Source organism: Myotis brandtii, unplaced genomic scaffold (assembly GCF_000412655.1).
Source record: "Myotis brandtii unplaced genomic scaffold, ASM41265v1 scaffold825, whole genome shotgun sequence".
Lineage (NCBI taxonomy): Eukaryota > Metazoa > Chordata > Mammalia > Chiroptera > Vespertilionidae > Myotis > Myotis brandtii.
In genome coordinates, this window is record NW_005371349.1 from 2438883 (window position 1) to 2458691 (window position 19809).

Consider the following 19809-nt stretch of genomic DNA (forward strand, 5'->3'; position numbering starts at 1 on the left):
GGGGTGAGAGAGGCCGGGACAAGGTCGTGGGAAGGGGCCGCCTTCCCCCGACACCCACCGACCCAGCCCCTGTGGCTGCCTGTCTTCTCGTTTTGGTCTTGGCTGGGGTCCAGCCGGTTGGGCTCCTGCAGTGGGAGGGGTCAGGACATGACTCTGGAAGGAAGCCCGGCTTCTTTCGGATTTTCCATGATGCCTCGTTGGGGCCCCAGGCCCTGAGAATGGGCCCAGGCTTCTCTGCCCTCCCCGCCAGGCTCAGCCTACCTTCCAGGTGAGACACTTCTTCTGCTCCCTCAGGTGTCCCTCCAGCACTGCCTCCAGCTGCTCCTTCAGGATGCTGAGGGCCTTCCTCGTGGACAGGCCCAGGGCCAAGGGGGGCTCGCCCTGCAGGGAAGCCAGAAGCGCTCAGCATGGTCCCGGAGGCCTCCCCCTTCCCAGGCCCCGCCTCCCTCCTCCCGAATCCTCCCCTCTTCCTCCACTAGCCCTTCCCTCGGGGTGTAAGCACGTTCCAATCTCCACTAAACTAAAGGACAGTCAAGTACACAGCTTCCTGCTCTTCAAAGCCAAGTTTAAAACAAAACTTCCCATACTCAGTGCTTTCTGGCCCACCTTTCACTTGACTTTCACCCCACTGCCACCAGCCCCTCCCAGCCCATCAGATGCTGTCACTGCCTCCCCGTCTACCTCGCCGCTGCCACTTTAGATTCCATTATATGGTGGTGGTGGGGGGGGGGGGGTACTAACAGGGAGATACTAGCACTTCATTGTTCCTAGAGGAAAATTTAGGGAGAAAAACCCATCTTCTGTAACCACCATTTCATGAAAAGAAGGGATTACAACACACACCACCAGGAAGGACACAATCTCGGAAAAAAAGGCAGCTGTGCCCAAGAAAGGACTGCGAACCGCTACGCTCCTCCCTTCTGAGGATGGGGGGCAGGAGGGTCCCCGGGTGACACTGCGGACGACCTATGGTCCTATGTGACCCCTGGCCCAGCCTCTCTCCTCCTTTAAACCCCCATTGCTGTTTTCTCCTCCTCCTGACTCTGTTGCTTTCCCTCCATCTACCCCACAGTCCATCCTGCCACAGCCGACCCGGGTACTGAACTGCCTCACAGCTGTTTCCCAGGCACCGGAGTCCATATGTCCAACACCTGAAATCGCCACCTGGCCTCCGCCAGAGTCCACACGCCTGCCGTCACCATCTCGCTAGGCACCCAGGCCAGAGCTGGAACCCCCTCGTCCAGACCCCGCCCTCCCCTTCCCACCCCCCAATTGCTACCTTCAGTCTCTACCTTGTCCAAACCAACTGCAACACCCACGGAGTGAGCGTGTCCCATCACCTGACCCCCTCACCTTTAATATCCAGTGAGCCCTGAGCTCACCCTGCACTCTGCCGGCTTCTCCAGCGCCCCTCCTGCCATTCCGGAGGCAGGCCACGCTCCTCCCGCTCATGTGCACATACCTTTGTGTTTTCTCAGCCAAGAACACACTCCTCGCCCCAGACAACTGCTACTTCTCTTTCAAGACTCAAACATCACCAGCTCTAGGAAATGTTCCCCAGACCCAGGGCTGCGCTTACGGGGGAGTTTTGTATCCAACAGCACCCTGGGCAGCTGGCTCACAGTCGGCCTCGTTCAGAACCGTCCTTCTAGATTGCCTGGCCTGGTTCTCCACTAGACTGCCAGCTCCTGGACAACAGGCACTGACTTCTTCCATCTCCACACCCGCCCACCCTCTGCTGGGACAGTGCCCAGCACACAGCGGCGGCTCAGCGCATCCTTGCTGAGTGAATGATGAATGATGAATGAATGAATGAATGGGCACACAGGTAGCTTCACAGATCCCACTGATACCTTATCAGGGGCTATCAACCCAGGATCTGTATCAGAAACACCTGGAGTTTTTAAAAACGTGGATGTCCAGGTCCCACCCTAGACCTACTGAATCAAAACTCCTGGGGGTGAGGCCTGCCCAGGTAGACTCCGATGCACAGGTCCCCAGCTGGGAGGGGGGGCGAGTCCTAGGAACACAACCTGGCCTCCCCAGGGAAGGCAGTGATTGGAGGAGGTGTGAGTCTATCTCAAGGCCACCTGAAGAGCAGCACCGTGAGCTTCCACCAGGACCCCTCCCTCCTGAGCGAGAGGAGCCCGAGGCCTGGGGCACCAGGAACGGGACTTGGGGTCATCTACTGAGCCCGACCAACGTCTAGCGGCTGGCGACGCCCTGGCCGCCTCGGCCTATTGCCCTCCACCTCCGTGCCTATCACCCCATCTGCCCGCCTGGGTCTGCCCTGGCTTTGCCCACTAACGTCTGGATTTCCCCCTCCTGCCCGTCTCCGCGTTGGCAGCCTCGCTCCTCACAGGACACACATCTCCAGGACGAGAAGAGGATGCTGAACTGGGGCCATTTCCGGCTGTAGAGGGGAGCCCCACCTGGCCTGTTGCCAGCTTCCTGGGCCTGAGGGACGAGGACGGCCCCAGAGGGAGCCTGGCCCAAAGACTGCCCGAACCCTTGCCTAGAGCTCAGCTAAACCCACTCTCACTGTGGCTTTGGGGGATTATGAAGATGAGAGCAGCTTCTTCCCTGAGGGGACAGCTGCTTATTTGAGCTCGGGAAGAAGCAGCCCTCCGGGCAGGGGCCACACCCCAGCCCCAGCCTGGGTAACTATCAGCTTCCTAGGAGGTTTCTGCTCCCACCAGGCTTCCAGAAATGGCCTGGAGGCAGGGGAGGTCTGGCCTGCAGAGGTAACAAGACTGCACGCTACAAAGACAGGGAGTGGGCAGGAGAAAGGACAGGCCCGACAGATCCCCAAATCCCAAGGGACTGCAGGCCCCCTGCGGTGCTGCTGGGTCTGCAGTGAGGACCAGGCTGGGGGAGGCAGGGAAAGGCTAAGGGGAGCCGCCTGCGAGCCTGGGCAGTGCCCTCGTCTAGCCAGGCTGTAGAAGTTGGACACGCAGCACTCACCCTGCTGTGTGGCTGTCCTGACACCTGCGGCCTATTCCAGCCACCCCAAACCCAGGGCCTCCTCCTCCCCTGCCCAGCCGCCCACTTGCTCTCTCTCTGCCCCAGGTTCCTAGCACCTGAGCGCTGCTGCAGTCCAGGTCTGGGTGCGGGAGGGATGGGCCCAGGATGGCAGATGCTCGGGGCAGGGCCAGCGGAGGCGGGAGGGGGCCTGCAGAGCTGACTGCGCACGTCCGCCCCGCATGTTGTGTCTGGCCAGGGGCACCAACTCCAGACTAACGATTAGAGACCGCGAGGCAGGGAAAAATAAGTCGTTTTGTAATTACATGCCGCCCCCAAAAATGCTTGCCCGTACAGGCTGGCCCTGGGCAAGGACACAGCCTGCTGAGCCAGCCTACTCTCCATGCCCAGCCTCGCTTACCCGACGGCCACAGCCACTCACCGACCCACTGGCAACTCTCACCCATCCCAGGTCCCCGGCAGGAGGGGCCCAGTCCCGGGAGAAGTCAGTGTTTCTCTCAGGGCCCTGCTTTTCTCCCTCGTGGTGCGAGTGCCAAGGCTGAGGAAGACCTTGGTGGGAGACCTTCACCCTTCCCCAGGGAGATTCGGGAAGGGCTGGTGGGCAAGGGGGCTCTGCCAGCCTTCTTCAAAGCATGAGTTAGGCTGGGCACCAGCAGGGAGACTGCGAGGATGGGTCTGGTCTGTTTGAGAATAAGGACCCGAGGCGTCCACGCACACTCTGAGGTTGGCTTTTCTTGCCTGCCAGGGCCCAGAGGGGGCGGAAAACCTGCCCGGCCTTAAGTCCCCGAAGGCACTTCTGGCTTCGCTGGTGCTCAGAAACCCCAAACCCCCACCACCAGGCGCCTCCAGAGCAGTCCCTGGGGCAAGAGCCGTGGCCACAGGAAGCCTCTCCACCGGAGGGGGCGAGGCCCCGCTCCTCCGCGTACCCTGATGCTCTGCAGGTAGAACCACCCCAGTCCCACTAGTTTAACTGCTCAGGGCTCCACCGGACCCAGGAGAGAGCATCCTGAGGCTCTGGGAAGCCCAGGTCAGGAGAGGCTGGCCGCAAACCCCCACCACGCGCTGGGCTGCTTCTCTCTGACCCATCACCCAAGGAGACAGGGGTTTGGGAGCGGCAGGTGCTGAAAGAACTGCATCAGAACCACACGGAATCTGCTGCTAAACAGGACCAGCTCTGCAGGGCCCAGAGCCGAGCGTCTGGGTCAGTCTAAGGGGCCAGCACACCTGTGCTCTCCTGCGCCGCCCTCCTCAGGTTTCTCAGGCGGCCTAGAGCCAGAGCCCCCAAGCGCCCCCTGCCCCCCGCACTCCCATCCTTTGGGGATCCTCCGAGGCCTGTGAGCACAGCCGCTCTTTGCCTTCCTACTGCACCTGTTTTGAGAGCAAGCAGTATCACAGCCCTCGGCCCAGGTAGACAGGTTATGGATTTAGCCCTTGACCCTTGGCCTTAGCAGCAGTAGATAACGGCTCATTAGAACTGGCTGGCTCCTGTGCCAGGTCCCCACCGTCACAGCCTTCGTGGCCAACGCAGGTGGGGAGGGGACCCAAAGCTGGAGGCCACATAAAGCCTGAATCACTGAAGCAGAGATTCGACCACCAGACACCAGGCTGTTTTTAGCAGTCGTGATAAATCTCTTCCGAGTTTGGCCAGACGCGAATCGACTCTGCCTATAACCAGGCCAATCAAAGCCTCGGCTCCCTCCCCTTCCTCACTCTCCAGGCTCAGGCTGACCTTGGCACCTTCACCATCTTCTCCCACCTGCAGCCACCAAGACCCAGCTCTGGTTGCCCCTGTCTCAGTGACCCATGTGGTCCAGTGAGAAAAGCGCCCTTACTGGCCCCGAGGAGGACCGGCACCCAGACCCAGAGCTTCCTGCCAGCTGTGCATGGAGACCCAGGTCCCAGCATCCAGGAGACCGATGTCCCACTGGGAAACTCGGCTCCGGTCCTGCTCTGGGTGACTTGGGAGCTGGCTGACAGATCCTGAAACACACTGGCTCTCTGGCTCCCATTCCCAGCCTCCCTCCATGGTCCTAGCTCCCTGGTAATCCGAGCTGCCTCTGGTGGCATCCAGACTTGTGGCCACCCTACCCCAAAGCCTCTCGCACAAAGCAGGGAACAGGCATTTGGAACAGAAATGTGAACCCACGCTGGCATACTCACTTTGTTGCTCTTGCCCTGAAGGGGCATCCATAGCTCTGCCTGCTTAAAGAGCATGAGCCACGAGGAGTCAGCTACAGAACTTCCAACACCAGCCTCAGAGAGAGAGAGAGAGAGAGAGAGAGAGAGAGAGAGAGAGAGGGAGAAAGGGGAGAGCGAGAGAGCGTGTGAGCAAGGAGCTGGTGCTGCAGCGACCGCGCATGCAGCCCAGTGGAGCTCCAATCTGCTGATGAATTCAACCTATTTCCAGTCGCGCTGCAGACTGAGGGAGGAAAGAGGAGGAGGCAGGCTGCACAGCAGCCAGGGAGGAGGGAGAGGGAGGGAGGAGAGAGGGGGCTGAGAGGAGAAAGTTTGTAGATGCTCTGCCAGATGCCCGGGAGGTTGGCCTATTCCTCAGAGGAGGCCACTGTGGGGCGAGCAGAGGAGCGATGTGCAGCCAAGGGGTGGGCGGCAGGGAGGAACTGCTGGACACCGCTGCTGTTGTCAGGGCAACTGCAGGCATCAAGGCGCACCTGGGCTCCTTCCCAGACTACCTTTCCTTGGCCGCAGTCACTGGGGAAAGGTAGGAGCCCCATGTGGAGAGCCTGCCATCATGAGGGCTCCCCGAAATCACTGAGACTCCCAGCGTGGAGCCAAGCCAACAACAGCTCTCCACAGTCAGAGCTGCGGGAAGCAGGGGAGAGGGCCTTGCGGGTTATTAATAGCAGCACATCCTGCAGGAGAGGGAAGGACCGAGAAGTCTGAAGCAGTGGCTTCCAGGAAGGCAGAGCAGGGGCCCGGGGGCGAGCGGAAGAATCCAGCGGAAGAGGGAAGAGCCAGCCCCAGAGGAAGGGCCTCGGGGAGTCCCACACCTGGGACCCAACACCTGCCCACCAGCTGGTGCTGGGACCCCAGCAGTGCAGTCCAATGCCAGCAGCTGATGAGCGCCCCGGGCATTCAGTCACACCTGCCCAAGTGCTGCTGGGGCTGGGAGGCCGCTGTGAAAGAGGGGCAGTGACCTGGGGCTCCCGCCCCAGCACCTCCCCAGCAGCAGCAGAGCCTGAGCGTCTCTCTGGCCCCCGAGTTGGACACACAGGAAGCTGTCAGCACTTCCCGGGTGAAGCAGGGCAAAAGGCCCTGGGACTGTATGGGAAACTTCTCTGCCCGTGTCCAGGCCGCCCCTAGGATGGGGCTGCACAACCGGAGAGAGAGGAAGCCGCCTAACTGTCCAATGGCCATGGAGCGTGGCCTGAGCCTGTTTCTCAAGGGCCCGAGGTTCCTAGAGGACACACACCATCTCGAGTTGCAGGGAAGGGAAGGTTCCAGCCAGCCGCTCCCCTCCCCCTTCTCTAGGCCAGCTCCCTGAGGGCCCCTCCAAACCCAGGGCTGAGTGGGAAAGAAAAGGAGGGCCCGGCAGTCCAGAGGTTAAGGGCAGGAAGTCTCCTTGAGGCAAGCCCGGGGGAGGCAGGATCAGCATCGGAGCAGCTTCTGGCCACTGCCTAGGAGTCCGCTGCAGCCTTCGCAAACTGCAAGGAGAGAGATTCCTGACTGTCCCCTGCTCCCAGGTCGCGCTCCCCTTTAGCTCTCTACAAGGCTCTGCTTCCTGGGAACCACAACTAAGCAAACACTCTCCCTCCTGTGTGAGGCCCTGGAAAGACAGCTCAGAGGGTCCTCCGGCCCGTGTTCTGTGGGAACCCCTTCCTGCACTGAAAGGGCAGCTCTGCATCTAAGAAGCAGACACCAGGCCGTTGCTGCTACAGCAAGTCCACTATGGGCTGGAGGACAGGAGGCGGGGGTGGGGGGAGGCTCTTAAGGGAACCCTGAGGACGATAGGGTACAAAGAGAAGGGGGACAGGGTGCAGAAAATCAATCAGCAACAGCCAGACCGATCCTGGGTGATAGCAGGGATGACAGGCCCCCTTCCCCACAACAGCTCTCCCTCTCCCACTCCTCCAAGAAGCCTGACTGTCAGAGGCCACAGGGATGATCTTGAGAGGCCCAGTTATACAACTCGCAAGGGACCTCAGGTAGAAAGCCCAAGGGGTTCTATTAGCTGCCTGTGCTATCAATTGCTCAATGGGCTCCAAGCCTCTAAGCCAGGGGCCACCTCCCCCATGCCTAGAGTTCCACCGACCCAAAGGAAGTGTTCCATAGGTATGGCTGCTGCTGATGGCGATGCTGCTTTTTAGTTCAGCCCTCAGCTATCCAGAAAGAGAAAGAGGAGAATGAAGAGAAATCCTCCAGGAAAAATGGCCCCTGAGAACTAGCCAGCCTGGGCCCTCAAGTGTTCTTCCTCAGGCTTGAGAGAGAAGCCAGCCCCCTGGGTCACAGGGCCCTGCTCCCCCAGTTCATTAGCAACAGGCTGGAACCGGAGCACAATGCTGCCCTCTGTTTGGCGGACAGTCAGCCTCACCCGGGCAGGCCACCGCGGGGGCACATCATCATAGCCTCGGGGCGATGGGGTGCTCCCTGGAACTGAGCAGCGCACACCCCTTGCAACTGCATGCAGCAGCCTCGCACCCAGGCCAGGGGAGAGGCCAGCGTGCGTTCCTGTGTGCCAAGCACGGCTGAGCCATCCCTGCAGAGCAGCCAAGCAGCTGTGAACCGGAGGCTGAACAAACCTGCCTCAAGCTCAGGTCCACCAGCCCGTTCCACAGCTGGTCCAGAGGCACGTGACGCCTGGAGCTGACCAAGTCAGCCCGCAGCCAGGCATCCCCCGCGGCCACAGCTCCCTCTCCAGACTTCCCAAGATCTCCTTGGCAGGAAGATCACTATCCATAAGTTCAAGGGAATAAATATTTGCCAAGCCCTTGCTACTATTCCAGGAACTACGCTAAGAGCAGGGGACAGGCAGATTATTCAATGCAGTGAGCAAGCACGATGGATTTATTGAGAGAAGGTGATGCTTACACTGAGTCTTGAAGAAAGAATAGTAGGAGTTTGCCCAGGAAACAAGGTGGGGAGCATGTTAGGGTCACTGCTTAAGTGTGGAGTGTGTGCCCAAGGCAGGGGAGGCTGGGGACGCTGGGCCGATGGCCACAGGCGGGGCTCCGGAGGGCTCTGTCCACCACACTGAAAGTAGCAGCAGGTGGCATGAAGCCACTGACAACTTTCAAGCAGCGGTGACAGAAGGTCAGCTCTGCGTTCTGAATAGCTTTCTCTGACAGCCGAGTAGAGGAAGGAGTCCGAGACAGAGGGACCTGCTGGGAGTGTGGCGGAAGTCCAGGCAGGGGACGAAAGGACCTCCTCCAGGGCAGCCTTCGTCCAGGAGAGGGAAACTGATGACAAAGGGACCTGATGCGAAGCCGGTGCACCTGCGGCCGGGCGGGGAGGCGGCGGCCTGGCCCCCGCCGCTCACCTGCAGCTGACTGCGCAGCTGTGTCTGCAGTCTGACCAGGGAGCTTTTCTCTAACCACAGAGATGGGGCCCAACAGTACTCAGCAGGGCTCAGCAGGTTGGGACAGAGCCCTAGCGAAGAGCAAACAAACAAAATTGCACGCCCCTGGGCAAGAAGTGAAAGAGTGGCTCGGAGCCAAGCCAAATCAGAACCTGCTCCCTCGCAGTCATGTCACCTGGTCCATCTCTGTCCCCAGCTGGCTCCCCGAGGCTCTGCTTTCAAGCCGAGCACAGCACCCTCTCCACGGAACACATTCACGCACCCCGGGCCCCAGAGCCTCGCCCCTCTCTCACTTTGGGTTTAAAGCCCCCGGATGAGGACCTCCCAGGCAAACACAAGTAGGGAGAGTCCAACAGACACACAGACAATACCCACAGGGACCGAACGTGGCCTACCGCACGCTTCTCCTTCAGGTCCATGCGCCCGGAGTGCTGCAGGCATGCCCAGGTGAGTGTGGTCACCCCCGAAAGGAAGGCTCCGCCCCAACATGTACAAACTCCGGTGACTCTGTCACAGTCACAGCATCTGTGGGTGGAGGAGGGCAGGAGAAAGAAATCACATCAGTCCAGGTTGCTGGAGCAGGTGGCTATTGCAAAATACAACATTATCATCTACACGACAGAGCGGCGGACGGAGAAGTGGTGCCACTGCCCACAGGGGCCTGGCCAGCCCTGTCCCAGAGCACAGCTTCCCCCGGCCATCGGCGAGGATGCTGGGGGAGGGGGTGCAAGCTTCCCATCTTTTAACCCTCATTTTTGGAGGCGTATATGTTTCCTCCCATCTGTACACTTTCACTCGCTGACTCAGGCAGGAAAAGCCTTGGCTTATCAGCTTTTTAGAAAGTGAAGGTAAGCTTTATGGTAAACTGGAATCTAGATACACCTGGAATCTGCAGGAGGTTGGTGGGGAGGGCAGTGGAGGTGACAGAAAGCAGACGTGCTCACCCCACGGCTGCCCCCAGGAGCCCGGCATCCATCTATTCCCACGTGCTGGGAAACGCACACCACCCGTGCCAACGCATCCATGCCTGTGGACAGCCGGGCCCCTCGTGTGGTTTGCTGATAGGGCAGTGCCACCAGGCACCCGGGCAGACGTCCACCAGGACATGCAATCCAGTCGGACTACAATCCCCACGCGACCCCTGACCCTCACCCGCCCATCCTGCAGCCAACGCACTTTCATGATCTCAGACCAGGGCGTGTTTGGGTAAAGAGTGCCACTGAGTCATCTGCTCTGGTGCCAGGTGCTGCTCCTGGAGAAAGCGCGAACCTGCTGACTAAACCAGTTCTTCCCGGGGCCGGCAGCAAAGCCTCGTTAAGAAGAGCTAGTCAGAAGCCCGGAGAATGATCCAGAAAAGTGCTGTCTAGAAACAAAAAAAGCTGTGTCCAGAGGAGCCCAGCCAGGAGGCCCAGGCTCCGCTGCCACCAACTCCTCTCTGAAGTCCCATCCAAACCTCACCAGGCGGCATCATGCCGATGTCACCGGCCTGCACTGCCAAGTCTCTGCCCACCCCTGCCTCTCCCGCCAGGGCTTTCAAAGCTGAGCAAGCCCCACGGGTCAGAGGCAGACAGCGGCGCTGGGAGCAGCCTCGCCATGCACTGGCATTGGGTCTTGGCATCAGGCTGAGATGGGATCCTGAGAGGCCGAATCCACTTCTCCCCAAGGCCACACTGACTCAGGCAGCCCAGGCCCTGTTTACAAGTACAGCTCAAGGTCCCCATGACACCCCATCCCAGCAGGGGCTGGATGAGGTAGTTGCCACACAGGGAAAGGCACCGGATGGGAATTGTGCGTAGCTCCTGCCAACAATGAACAAGGGAAATAACTCTGCGGCCAGCTGGAACCACAGAGGTCCAGCGAGGGCAGCCAGGAGCAGGCCATTTTTCTGAGAGTCTCTGTTTTCCCATCACTCCATACATGGGGTTCTGGGAGAGAGCTGTCCTCAACTGTCTGATCTGAAACCAGTAGCCGTGTCCTTAAAGGGCCAGTTCAGTGCCTGGCCCACGGGGGGGTGGGGGTGGGCAGGTGGGGAGCACAAAGCCAAATACCCCTGGGTTCAAATCCTGACTCCAATACGTATCAAATGCTAACTGACCTCAGCAAATGACTTGTCTCTCTGAGCCCCAATGACCTTGTTCATAGAATGGAAACCATAATACCTATTTCACAGAGGTGCAGCAAGAATTATGTAAAATATTACATGCAGAGGATCTAGAATAGTATTTGATATATGGTAGGTATTTTTTTAAATGTTTTTATTGATTTTAGAAACATTGATGTGAGAGAGAAACATCGACCTGCTGCCTCCTGCACTCACCCCCTCACCCCAACCACACCCTGACCGGGATGGAACCCATAACCTGGGTATATGCCCTGACCTGGAATTGAAATGGTGACCTTTTGGTGTGGGGGATGATGCTCAAAAACTGAGCCACACCGGCCAGGGCCATAGTAAGTCTTAATACATAGTTGTCATTACTGTTATCAACAAACAAGAAATATGATCAAAGTACTGCTGAGGTGAAAAATGAGGACTCAAAAGTAAGGAGAAGAAAAAGAAAAGGCATAAAGATTGTAATCAAATAAGTAAAACTGTATTTGCAGAAGACTAGATTGTATGTATAAAAAATCTTAAGGAATACACAAATAAGATATCAGAACAAATAAACATGCAAGGTTGCAGAATACAAGGTCAAAATACAAACATAAATTAAATGTTGATAGGCTATTATGAAATATAGAATAAAAAATGTAAATATCACAATAGTACAAAAAACATGAAATACTTGATGACTTTAACAAAAATACATATAAGACCTGTTCACTGATGAGATAAATTAAAGAAGGCCTAAATAAACGGAGAGATATACCATGTTCATGGATTGGAAAATTCAGTATTAAGATGTCAACTATCCCCCAAATTACCTATGGATTCAATACGATCTCAAAGTCTCAGCTGACATTTTTGTAGAAATTGACAAGCTGATTCTAAAATTTATATGGAAAGGTAAATGATTTTTGTCTTCTCTTTTTCAAAACAATTTTGAAAAAGAAAAACAGAGGACTTACACTGCGTGATTTTAAGACTAATTTAAAACTACAGAAATCAAGACCTATGGCATTGGTGTAAGGAGAGACATACGGCTCAATGGGACAGAGAAGAAAGTCCAGAAACAGACCCACGAATATGAAAAAGCTTGACCCACACACCTCATACCACACACAAAAATAAACTCAAAATAGATCACATGTCTAAATGTAAAAACTAAAACTATATAACTTCTAGAAGAAAATATGGGGGGGGGTGTATCTTGGGATAAGCAGAGATTTCTTAGAACACAAAAAAATATGATTCATAAAAGAAAATACTGCATATATTTAATAAGTGTAAGGAATGATCATGTTTTCAGAGAATATTAGATGTGGTCCCTTCCCTCAAGGGATTTACATAATATAGCCAGTTTGGGGCTATTGTGAAAAATGATAACAAAAATTCAAGTTGGCATTAAAATACTAAAGGAGAATTGCAAATCAGTGCTGCGGGATATCTGGGAGAAAGAGATCGCTGGGGGGTGGGGGAGCCAGGGATCGCTCCCAAAAGAAGCAAGGCCTGAACTCTGCCCTTAAGAAAGTTTGAGTGAGAAGAGGGAGAACAACCCAAGCAAGAACCAACAAAGGCACCAAAGAAACGCAGGAGTCTTTGTGAAAGATGCTGGTTAGAGTGGAAGGCGGCAAACAAGCCATGAAAATAAATGGCTGGATGCTTCCTGCGGCTAATCTCAGAAACTAGCATAGAAAAGAACTGAATGGGTGCCCAAGGTTCAGGTTGAAGGTGAGGTAAGGGGTGGACTGTCCTTCTTAGCCCTTCTAATATAATCTTCATTAGCTGAGCTTGCATTCTAGCCACGCCCAACATACCAAAACCACAATTTGGCGGACTTGTTTTCATCCAAAAGCTGTGCCCAAAGAGTACTAATGGGTGGATTGGTGTTCTGCTGGGGGAAGGTTTTTGTTTTTATTGATTTTAGGGAGAGAGGAAAGGAGAGGGAGAGAAACATCAATATAGATCAGCTGCCTCTTGTACGGCCCCTGCTGGCGATCAAGCCGGAAATCCGGTGGCCTCTTGGTGCATGGTTTGACACTCAACCACTGAGCCACACCTACTGGGCATGGGGGAAGGTTTTTTGGGGGGGAGGCGAGGGAAGGATTTTAATAACAAGCCTCAGTGTTCTAAGTTGGTGGCGTCCTAGTCAATAATTTGATCAATGACTTGAGTGAGGAAACAGATGGTATGCTAATCAAATTCTTGGATGGCATAAACCTGGAAAGTAGACTAAAGTCAGGATCCAAAAAGATCTCAACAGGCTGAAATAATGGGCCAAATCTCATAGGTTCAATTTAACTGTAATCGTTTCAATATGAAGTCCTGCATTTAGGTTCAAAAGCCATTGTGTAAGACTACTATAAAAGCAATTTCAATACAAGTGGCATGGCTGTCCAAATTTCATTCGCAGTTAGGCCTCGTTAACAGATATGCCATGTCCCTGGAAAGAGAGGCGAAGTCTGATTTCCGTACCTATCTGTACCTATCCGTACCAAAATGCTCACACCTGGAATATTTTGTTCATTTTACGCACACACTTTAAGGACACTGACAAAACTGGAATGCTGCCGACAGCAGCAGTCAGATGGGAGAAATTATGGCATGAGAAATGGTGGGAAGAACTGAAGATGCTTAGCTAGGACACCAAACCCCTCGGGTGAGTGTGATGGCTGCCGGGAGGAAGAAGGGCCAGGCTTACTCAGGCAGGCTCTTAAAACAGGGACTAGGTCAGCTCGGGGAAAAGGACACCGACAAAACTGGAATGCTGCCGACAGCAGCAGTCAGATGGGAGAAATTATGGCATGAGAAACGGTGGGAAGAACTGAAGATGCTTAGCTAGGACACCAAACCCCTCGGGTGAGTGTGATGGCTGCCGGGAGGAAGAAGGGCCAGGCTTACTCAGGCAGGCTCTTAAAACAGGGACTAGGTCAGCTCGGGGAAGAGACAAGGAGGCAGTTTGGGACTCGATATGAGCTATCCGCTTTACATAATTAGAACTGTATTTTTTTTTAATAGAAATAGGCTGCCCTAAGAGGCAATGAGTTCCCTATCACTGCAGAGATCTAAGCAGAGGCTGGAAAATTATGAAGATAAGAAATACATCAGATAGCAAATAAGAGAAGACTTTAGAAAAAAACAAAACACTGCTTCTTAAAATGTTTTTATTGATTTTTTTAGAGAGAGAGGAAGGGAGAGAAAGAGAGAGAAACATGGATTGGTTGCCTCCTGTATGCACCCTAACCAGGGATCAAACCAAAACCCGAGCATGTGCTGCAACCTGGGCATGTGCCCTGCCCAGCAACCTTTGACCTTTCAGTGCATGGGGTGACATTCAACCAACTGAGCTACACCGGCTAGGGTGAGAAAGAGAGAACTTTTTATGGTCTTTTCTGACCCTGAGAGATTAGAAACTAAGAAATCCCGTGGCTTCAGCATATGAAAAGATGCTCCCTGTCAACTTTAGGATGTTTTATGATCTATTTAAAGACACCTTTGAGTCTCTCTCCAGTATGCAGCTTTTCCAAGTGTTTCCCACTGTTCTTCTGTCCTACTAAGGAAGTCTTCTACCGTGAGTCTCTTTTTCAAGAGGATCCTGAAATTAAGGAAACTGGATTCATCTGATTACTCGGTCACTTTTGGCCTTAGGAGCTAGCAAAACCCAAAGCCATCCGTGTGAGATGTGCTCCGGCTGATGCAGGCCTCATGCGAGTCTAAATCTGGCCCTTCCCCTACTCACCACGCCATGTGACCGACTGTTTACTACTGTCTCGGCAAAGCTTATTATTCCACCAACCCCTGATTATCAACCAAACCACACAATGTGGCTGGCAGGTCCTTTCGGAAGAAAAGCGTTCCTGCCACAGCCATGGCCTAGCTTTTGTGTCCTTTAGTTCACCTGTGCTATTGTCAACAACTCTGGGCCTCCTGGGAAACCAGGATTCAAACAATATCTTTAAAGGAGCCTGTCTTTTTAAGTAAAGAAAACCACTGTCCCGGAAACAACACAGACACGATAACAAGATTAAAAAAATATATTGACATACTAATGGATTATAGAATTGTACACCTGAAACCTATATAATTTCATTAACCAATGTCACCCCAACAAAGTCAATAAAAAAGAAAAAAAATATATTGACACACGTCTACCAGCGGAGAAGTGCCGTCTATGACCTAGTCCTAGAACCTTCTCATCTGAACGCCAGGAAAGGGTTTAATCTACCAGCGGAGAAGTGCCGTCCATGACCTAGAACCTTCTCATCTGAACGCCAGGAAAGGGTTTAGAGCAGCGGTTCTCAACCTTCCTAATGCCTCGACCCTTTAATACAGTTCCTCATGTTGTGGTGACCCCCAGTTTCATTGTTACAAATTGAACATAATTAAAGCATAGTGATTAATCACAAAAACAATATGTAATTATATATGTGTTTTCCGATGGTCTTAGGCGACCCCTGTGAAAGGGTCGTTCGACCCCCAAAGGGGTCGCGACCCACAGGTTGAGAAACGCTGGTTTAGACTCTCTGTGTCTTCCTGGCTCCAGCTGCTTGGTAGGAGCCCATACTTGACTTGCCAAATGAGGTTCAATGAAGCCTCGGGTGTACATAATATTTACATTAGCACTCCTCCCTCTCCCTGTAGAAATTGTCCCCCAAGCCCAGCATTAAGGAAAGAGCATGGCGGGGGTGGGGGTGGGGGGGAACCAAGGATTGCCACCTTCATTTCTCATTAGTCCTGAAGGGGTTAAGCTTTCCAAAAGGCTGATTCTCAACACTTGGAGCTGGCTCTCCCTAGCAACTTCTCAAAATAGAAATGTGAAGGGCTTTCTGTTTTCTTGCATCTCAAGGCCCAGTCCTGGCTCTCCCGTCTAATCTTCTGATGTCGGGTCACCACAAACAAGGGGCAGGGTGCGGGTAGGGGTTCAAGGACAGTTAACTCTCAATTATTTGGCAGCTGATTATCAAGGGGGTGGTTTGTACTCCACCTCCCTGGTCAGTGCACTTCTCCATGGTATCCAACTACAAATAGTTTTCCTTTCTGTAGTTCTTTTTATTTATTTTTTTTAAAGATTTTTAATTGATTGTTAGTGAGAGAGGAAGGGAGAGAAACACAGATGAGAAACATAGATCGGCTGCCTCTTGCACGCCCCCTACCGGGGACGGAGCCCACAACCTGGACCTGTGCACTGACCGGGAATTGAACCTTTCTGTGCACAGGATGATGCCCAACCAACTGAGCCACACCAGCCAGGGCTCCTTTCTGTAGTTCTGACAAAAAGAACCAGCGAGCAAGGCAGCTAAAGCTAACATGGCAACTAAAATAAGACTTGCAGAGCATTGGGGAGTGTATGCTACCCCCAGTGACAGGCTTACTGACAGTCTACGTTCTGATGCGTTCTGGTCTTCACTGTGATTTTCAAAATGTTTTAATCCACGGATCCCTTTTATTTGATTCTTTTGTGCCATTGTTGTTTTCTTTCTCAAAGAAATGTAAACGGCCTCGTTGGAATACTAACCCAGTGATATTTCTTTCCTCAGGGGTTCTCAACCTTCCTAGGCCTCTGCCCTGCTCTCACACAGCACGTGCCCCTCAAGAACATCGCCAATGACACCACAGTGGTTGCGGGAAATGAAGGAAGAGGCTACTTGGCCCTGACTCCGCCCCTCCCTGCCTTCCCTGAGAATCATGGTCATCACTGATGGCCCAAAACAGAGAGAGAGAGAAACCACAAGAAATATTTATACAAGAAATCTGCCAATGAACTACCTACCTGATGGATCTTTAACATTAATGACTGCAAACATGTATTAAAAACCTAGTAAGTGCCAGACCCCAGGCTGGAGATCCCTTATATACCATCTCATTTAATGCTCCCAACTACCCTGCCAAAGGCCCAGAGAAGTTTGGGAGCTTGAGTTCCTCGGCTCACGGGTTCACGCCTGGCTCTAGTAGATAAACAACTCAAGGATCTGGACTTAGCTCACGCTGAGCTGTTGGTGAGCCTGGCCCTGCCTCTTTGCCTCTTCCAACCGTTCATCTCCACATCTGTAAAGTAAATACGTTGAAACTCCCCTCTTCTCAGAGTTCAAAGCTCACAGATAAGATGCATAGAAGACTCCACACTGATCTCCATAGCTATTGCCCATGTTTTTGGTGACATCTATAATAATAAAAGAGTAAATATGCTAATTAGACCAGGCAGCCGAATGACCTTCTGGATGACCTTCCAGACAAAGCCAGAGTTTCGAGGGCCTCTAGTACTAAATAAATCATTGCTTAATCATAGCACATGAAATATAAATGTGTTAAAAACAAAAAAACCTCTCCTCACTTCCATCCTCTGAGAGTGCCCAGGCATAACCGAGCTTTGCTACGAAAGCTGAGTGTCCTGGATAAAGCACGAGAACACTATCCTCTCCTCCAATACGCAAACCCCCATCCTGGGAGGAGAGCAGATTCAGTGCAGAGCTCCCTCCTTCTTCCCCCCAGAGCCGCACGAAAACTCCGGAGAGAGTGGGAGTAGCATCACGTGACCGCGTCAATGAACACACTGGAGCCAGCCTGTTACACACCAAGGGATGGAGAGCACGGTTCCCCTCGTATCCGACCCGGGCTCCAGGCAGGGGAGCTCGCCCCGTGGCACCCGAGGGCCTGACTGTAAGAACCGGACTGGAGGGGTGTGTGGCAGAGGAAGGAGAACACAGCGCCGAAATCAGTTTAGACTCGCAGTGGTCCTCCACCTTCTGGCCCTTTAAATACAGTTCCTCATGTTGTGACCCAACCATAAAATTATTTTCGTTGCTACTTCATAACTGTCATGTTGCTACTGTTATGAATCATCATGTAAATATCTGATATGCAGGATGGTCTTAGGCGACCCCTTGTGAAAGGGGCGTTCGACCGCCAAAGGGGTCGCGACCCACAGGTTGAGAACCGCTGGTTTAGAGGATGCCAAGGATTGTGGTCCTCGGGTTGTTTCGAATGAGTCTTTAAACGAGTCTGGAGAAGTAGAAAGAAAAGAAAAAAGAAAAAAGCAGGGCATGCTTCAAATTGCAACGTCGCTGCTCGGGGCAAAGAAGCCCATCCGTAGGGAGGGGACCCAGGGGCGCAGCCAGCAGCAGGGCAGGGCGGCAGCTGTGGGCGCGCGCAGGGGAGACAGCAGTCCGTGTTGGGGTCGCGGTGGGGCGGGGGCCGGGGACTCGCAGGGGCCTAAACACACACGAGACGTCCGCGCTGAAAGCCCTCTGGGCCAGGGCCCAGCGACAAGCCGACAAGCCGGGGGCAGGGTCTCTGTTGGCGGGAGGTTCAGATTGGACGCGGGACACTCAATGGGCCCAGCCAGGGCCGAGGGCAAGCGTGAGCAGCCGAGGGAAGGAAGCGACCAGAAGCTGGAGGCAAGAGCCAGTCCCCGGACACCCCCTCGGAAGGGATTCCCCCAGGCCCTTCCCTGGGTGCAGACCCCAGACTCCAATCGCCTGGGCCAAGAATACAGAGGACGCGGAAGGCGGCGCCCACGCCCCCTTGCTCCCTGGCTTCGGGCCTCGGGCCTTCTGGTACTTACCCGGGCCCGGGGGTCTGTCCTCCTCGCCTGCGTCCACTCCACTCCCCTCCCTGCCCCCTCCTCACTTCGCGTCCCCTCCTCCAAGGGCCGCAGCCATGTCTGTTACTGGCAACTCTAAGGGGGCTTGGCTCCCTTCTCCGGCAACGGAGACGCCATTCGCCAGCTAAAGTCCTGGGCGCCCATTGGTCAGAATTAGAGATGGGCGGGAATTCTTGGCTTCTCATTGGCTGCGCGGCACGCCAGGCTGTAGCTGCAACCGCCCCTTTGGGAGCCTGGCGGAACTAAGTGCCAAGGGATGCCAGCGGGAAAGCAGGCAGCGGCTGTGCATCTTTGGGCGTAACACCGAGGCGTTTACTGGTTCAGAGGCCCTGACCAGAGGCGAGGGCACAGCTTCCGCCTCCATTGGTATGCCCTCGGAATTATTCCCTGCCGCCAGCCCGCCTTAGTTTTTGTCTTTTTTTAAATAAGGCCTTTGGAGAGGGCCCCAGTCTCCTACTTCTAACCTTCCTCCTTGTTGCTGGGAACAAATGCCTAGAGACACTCTGCTCAGAGACCTTGGAGAGAGTCCCTAAGGGACTAATACTGCGTCCAAACTAAAGCTGGCGAATCGAAGGTAATACTGCCGTTCTCCCCTCAAAAGGAAAAAAGCAAGTTGAATTTTTTTTCCTAGATAATTAGAGAAATTGCCTAGGAGACCTCTCCTGGGAAAACAAAGCAAGCCTGTGTCAGTATTTACTTCTGTTTTCCCAGAGATCCAAGTCTGGAGATTTGTTTGTTTTGTGTGGTTTGTTTGTTTTTTTAATCTGATTATAAAATTGGAAGAAGGTCATGTGGCTCTGAGAAATAAGAGTCCTTTCCCCCTCAGTGAATTTAATTATGTAGTTAAAAACCTCTCTTCTCAGCTGGACAAGAAGGTGCCCATTTGAGTACCTAATCTTGTATGTTTGAACTCTTTTAGCTGTTGCCTAAAGCACTGGTAGAATCGTGTCACTGTCCTGCACGCAAAAATCCTCTGCAGTTTGTTTCTGCAAAAGGCAAAGTCCACATCTCTCTGTCATTTAAAGCCCTCCTAAATCAACTCAGACTTAGCTCCAGGTTTAACTCCCCACCAGCTAAACTATCCTGCAGCCACATAGATTTACCACCATCCCCTAAATCAGTGATTTTCAACCTTTTTCATCTCATGGCACATAAACTAATTACTACAATTCTGTGGCACACCAAAAAAAGATATTTTTGCCAATTTGACCAACAAAAAAAATAGGTATAATTTTGATTCATTCACACCAGACGGCTATTGTTGTGTTGGCTGTTGTCATTATTTTACTTGACAGTCTAAGGAGAAAACGGTCGGTGCCCTGACTAAATAGTCAGATATTGCATTTTAAAAAATATGTTTTTATTGATTTCAGATAGGAATGGAGATGAAAGAGAGATAGAAACATCAATGATGGAGAGAATCATTGATCAGCTGCCTCCTGCATGCCCCCTACTGGAGACTGAGCCTGCAACCAAGGGCATGTGCCCTGACTGGAACCGAACCATGACTTCCCGGTTCACAGGTAGACACTCAACCACTGAGCCACACCGGCGGGTCAGGTATTGCATGCTTTAAAAATTCTTGTGGCTCAC

At 53.4% G+C, this 19809-nt stretch overlaps 1 protein-coding gene across 6 annotated transcripts in view; it reads right to left on the reverse strand.

The window, feature by feature from the left end:
* TMEM94 (transmembrane protein 94) overlaps positions 1-18283 on the reverse strand; it is a 31895-nt gene extending 13612 nt beyond the window's left edge. Inside the window, exons 1-3 of one of the 6 annotated variants that reach the window (XM_014531762.1) lie at positions 18178-18283; positions 8911-9040; positions 262-381 (exon numbers count right to left, since the gene is read on the reverse strand). In XM_014531762.1, the coding sequence (XP_014387248.1) occupies positions 262-381; positions 8911-8934 (144 nt within the window). In that variant the 5' untranslated portion in view covers positions 8935-9040; positions 18178-18283. Of the gene's footprint in view, positions 1-261; positions 382-5142; positions 6100-8910; positions 9041-18177 lie in introns of those variants that run through there. The other 5 variants (XM_014531764.1, XM_005884280.2, XM_014531761.1 and 2 more) reach the window with 5 other exon arrangements.
* Between the last annotated feature and the right edge of the window lie 1526 nt (positions 18284-19809).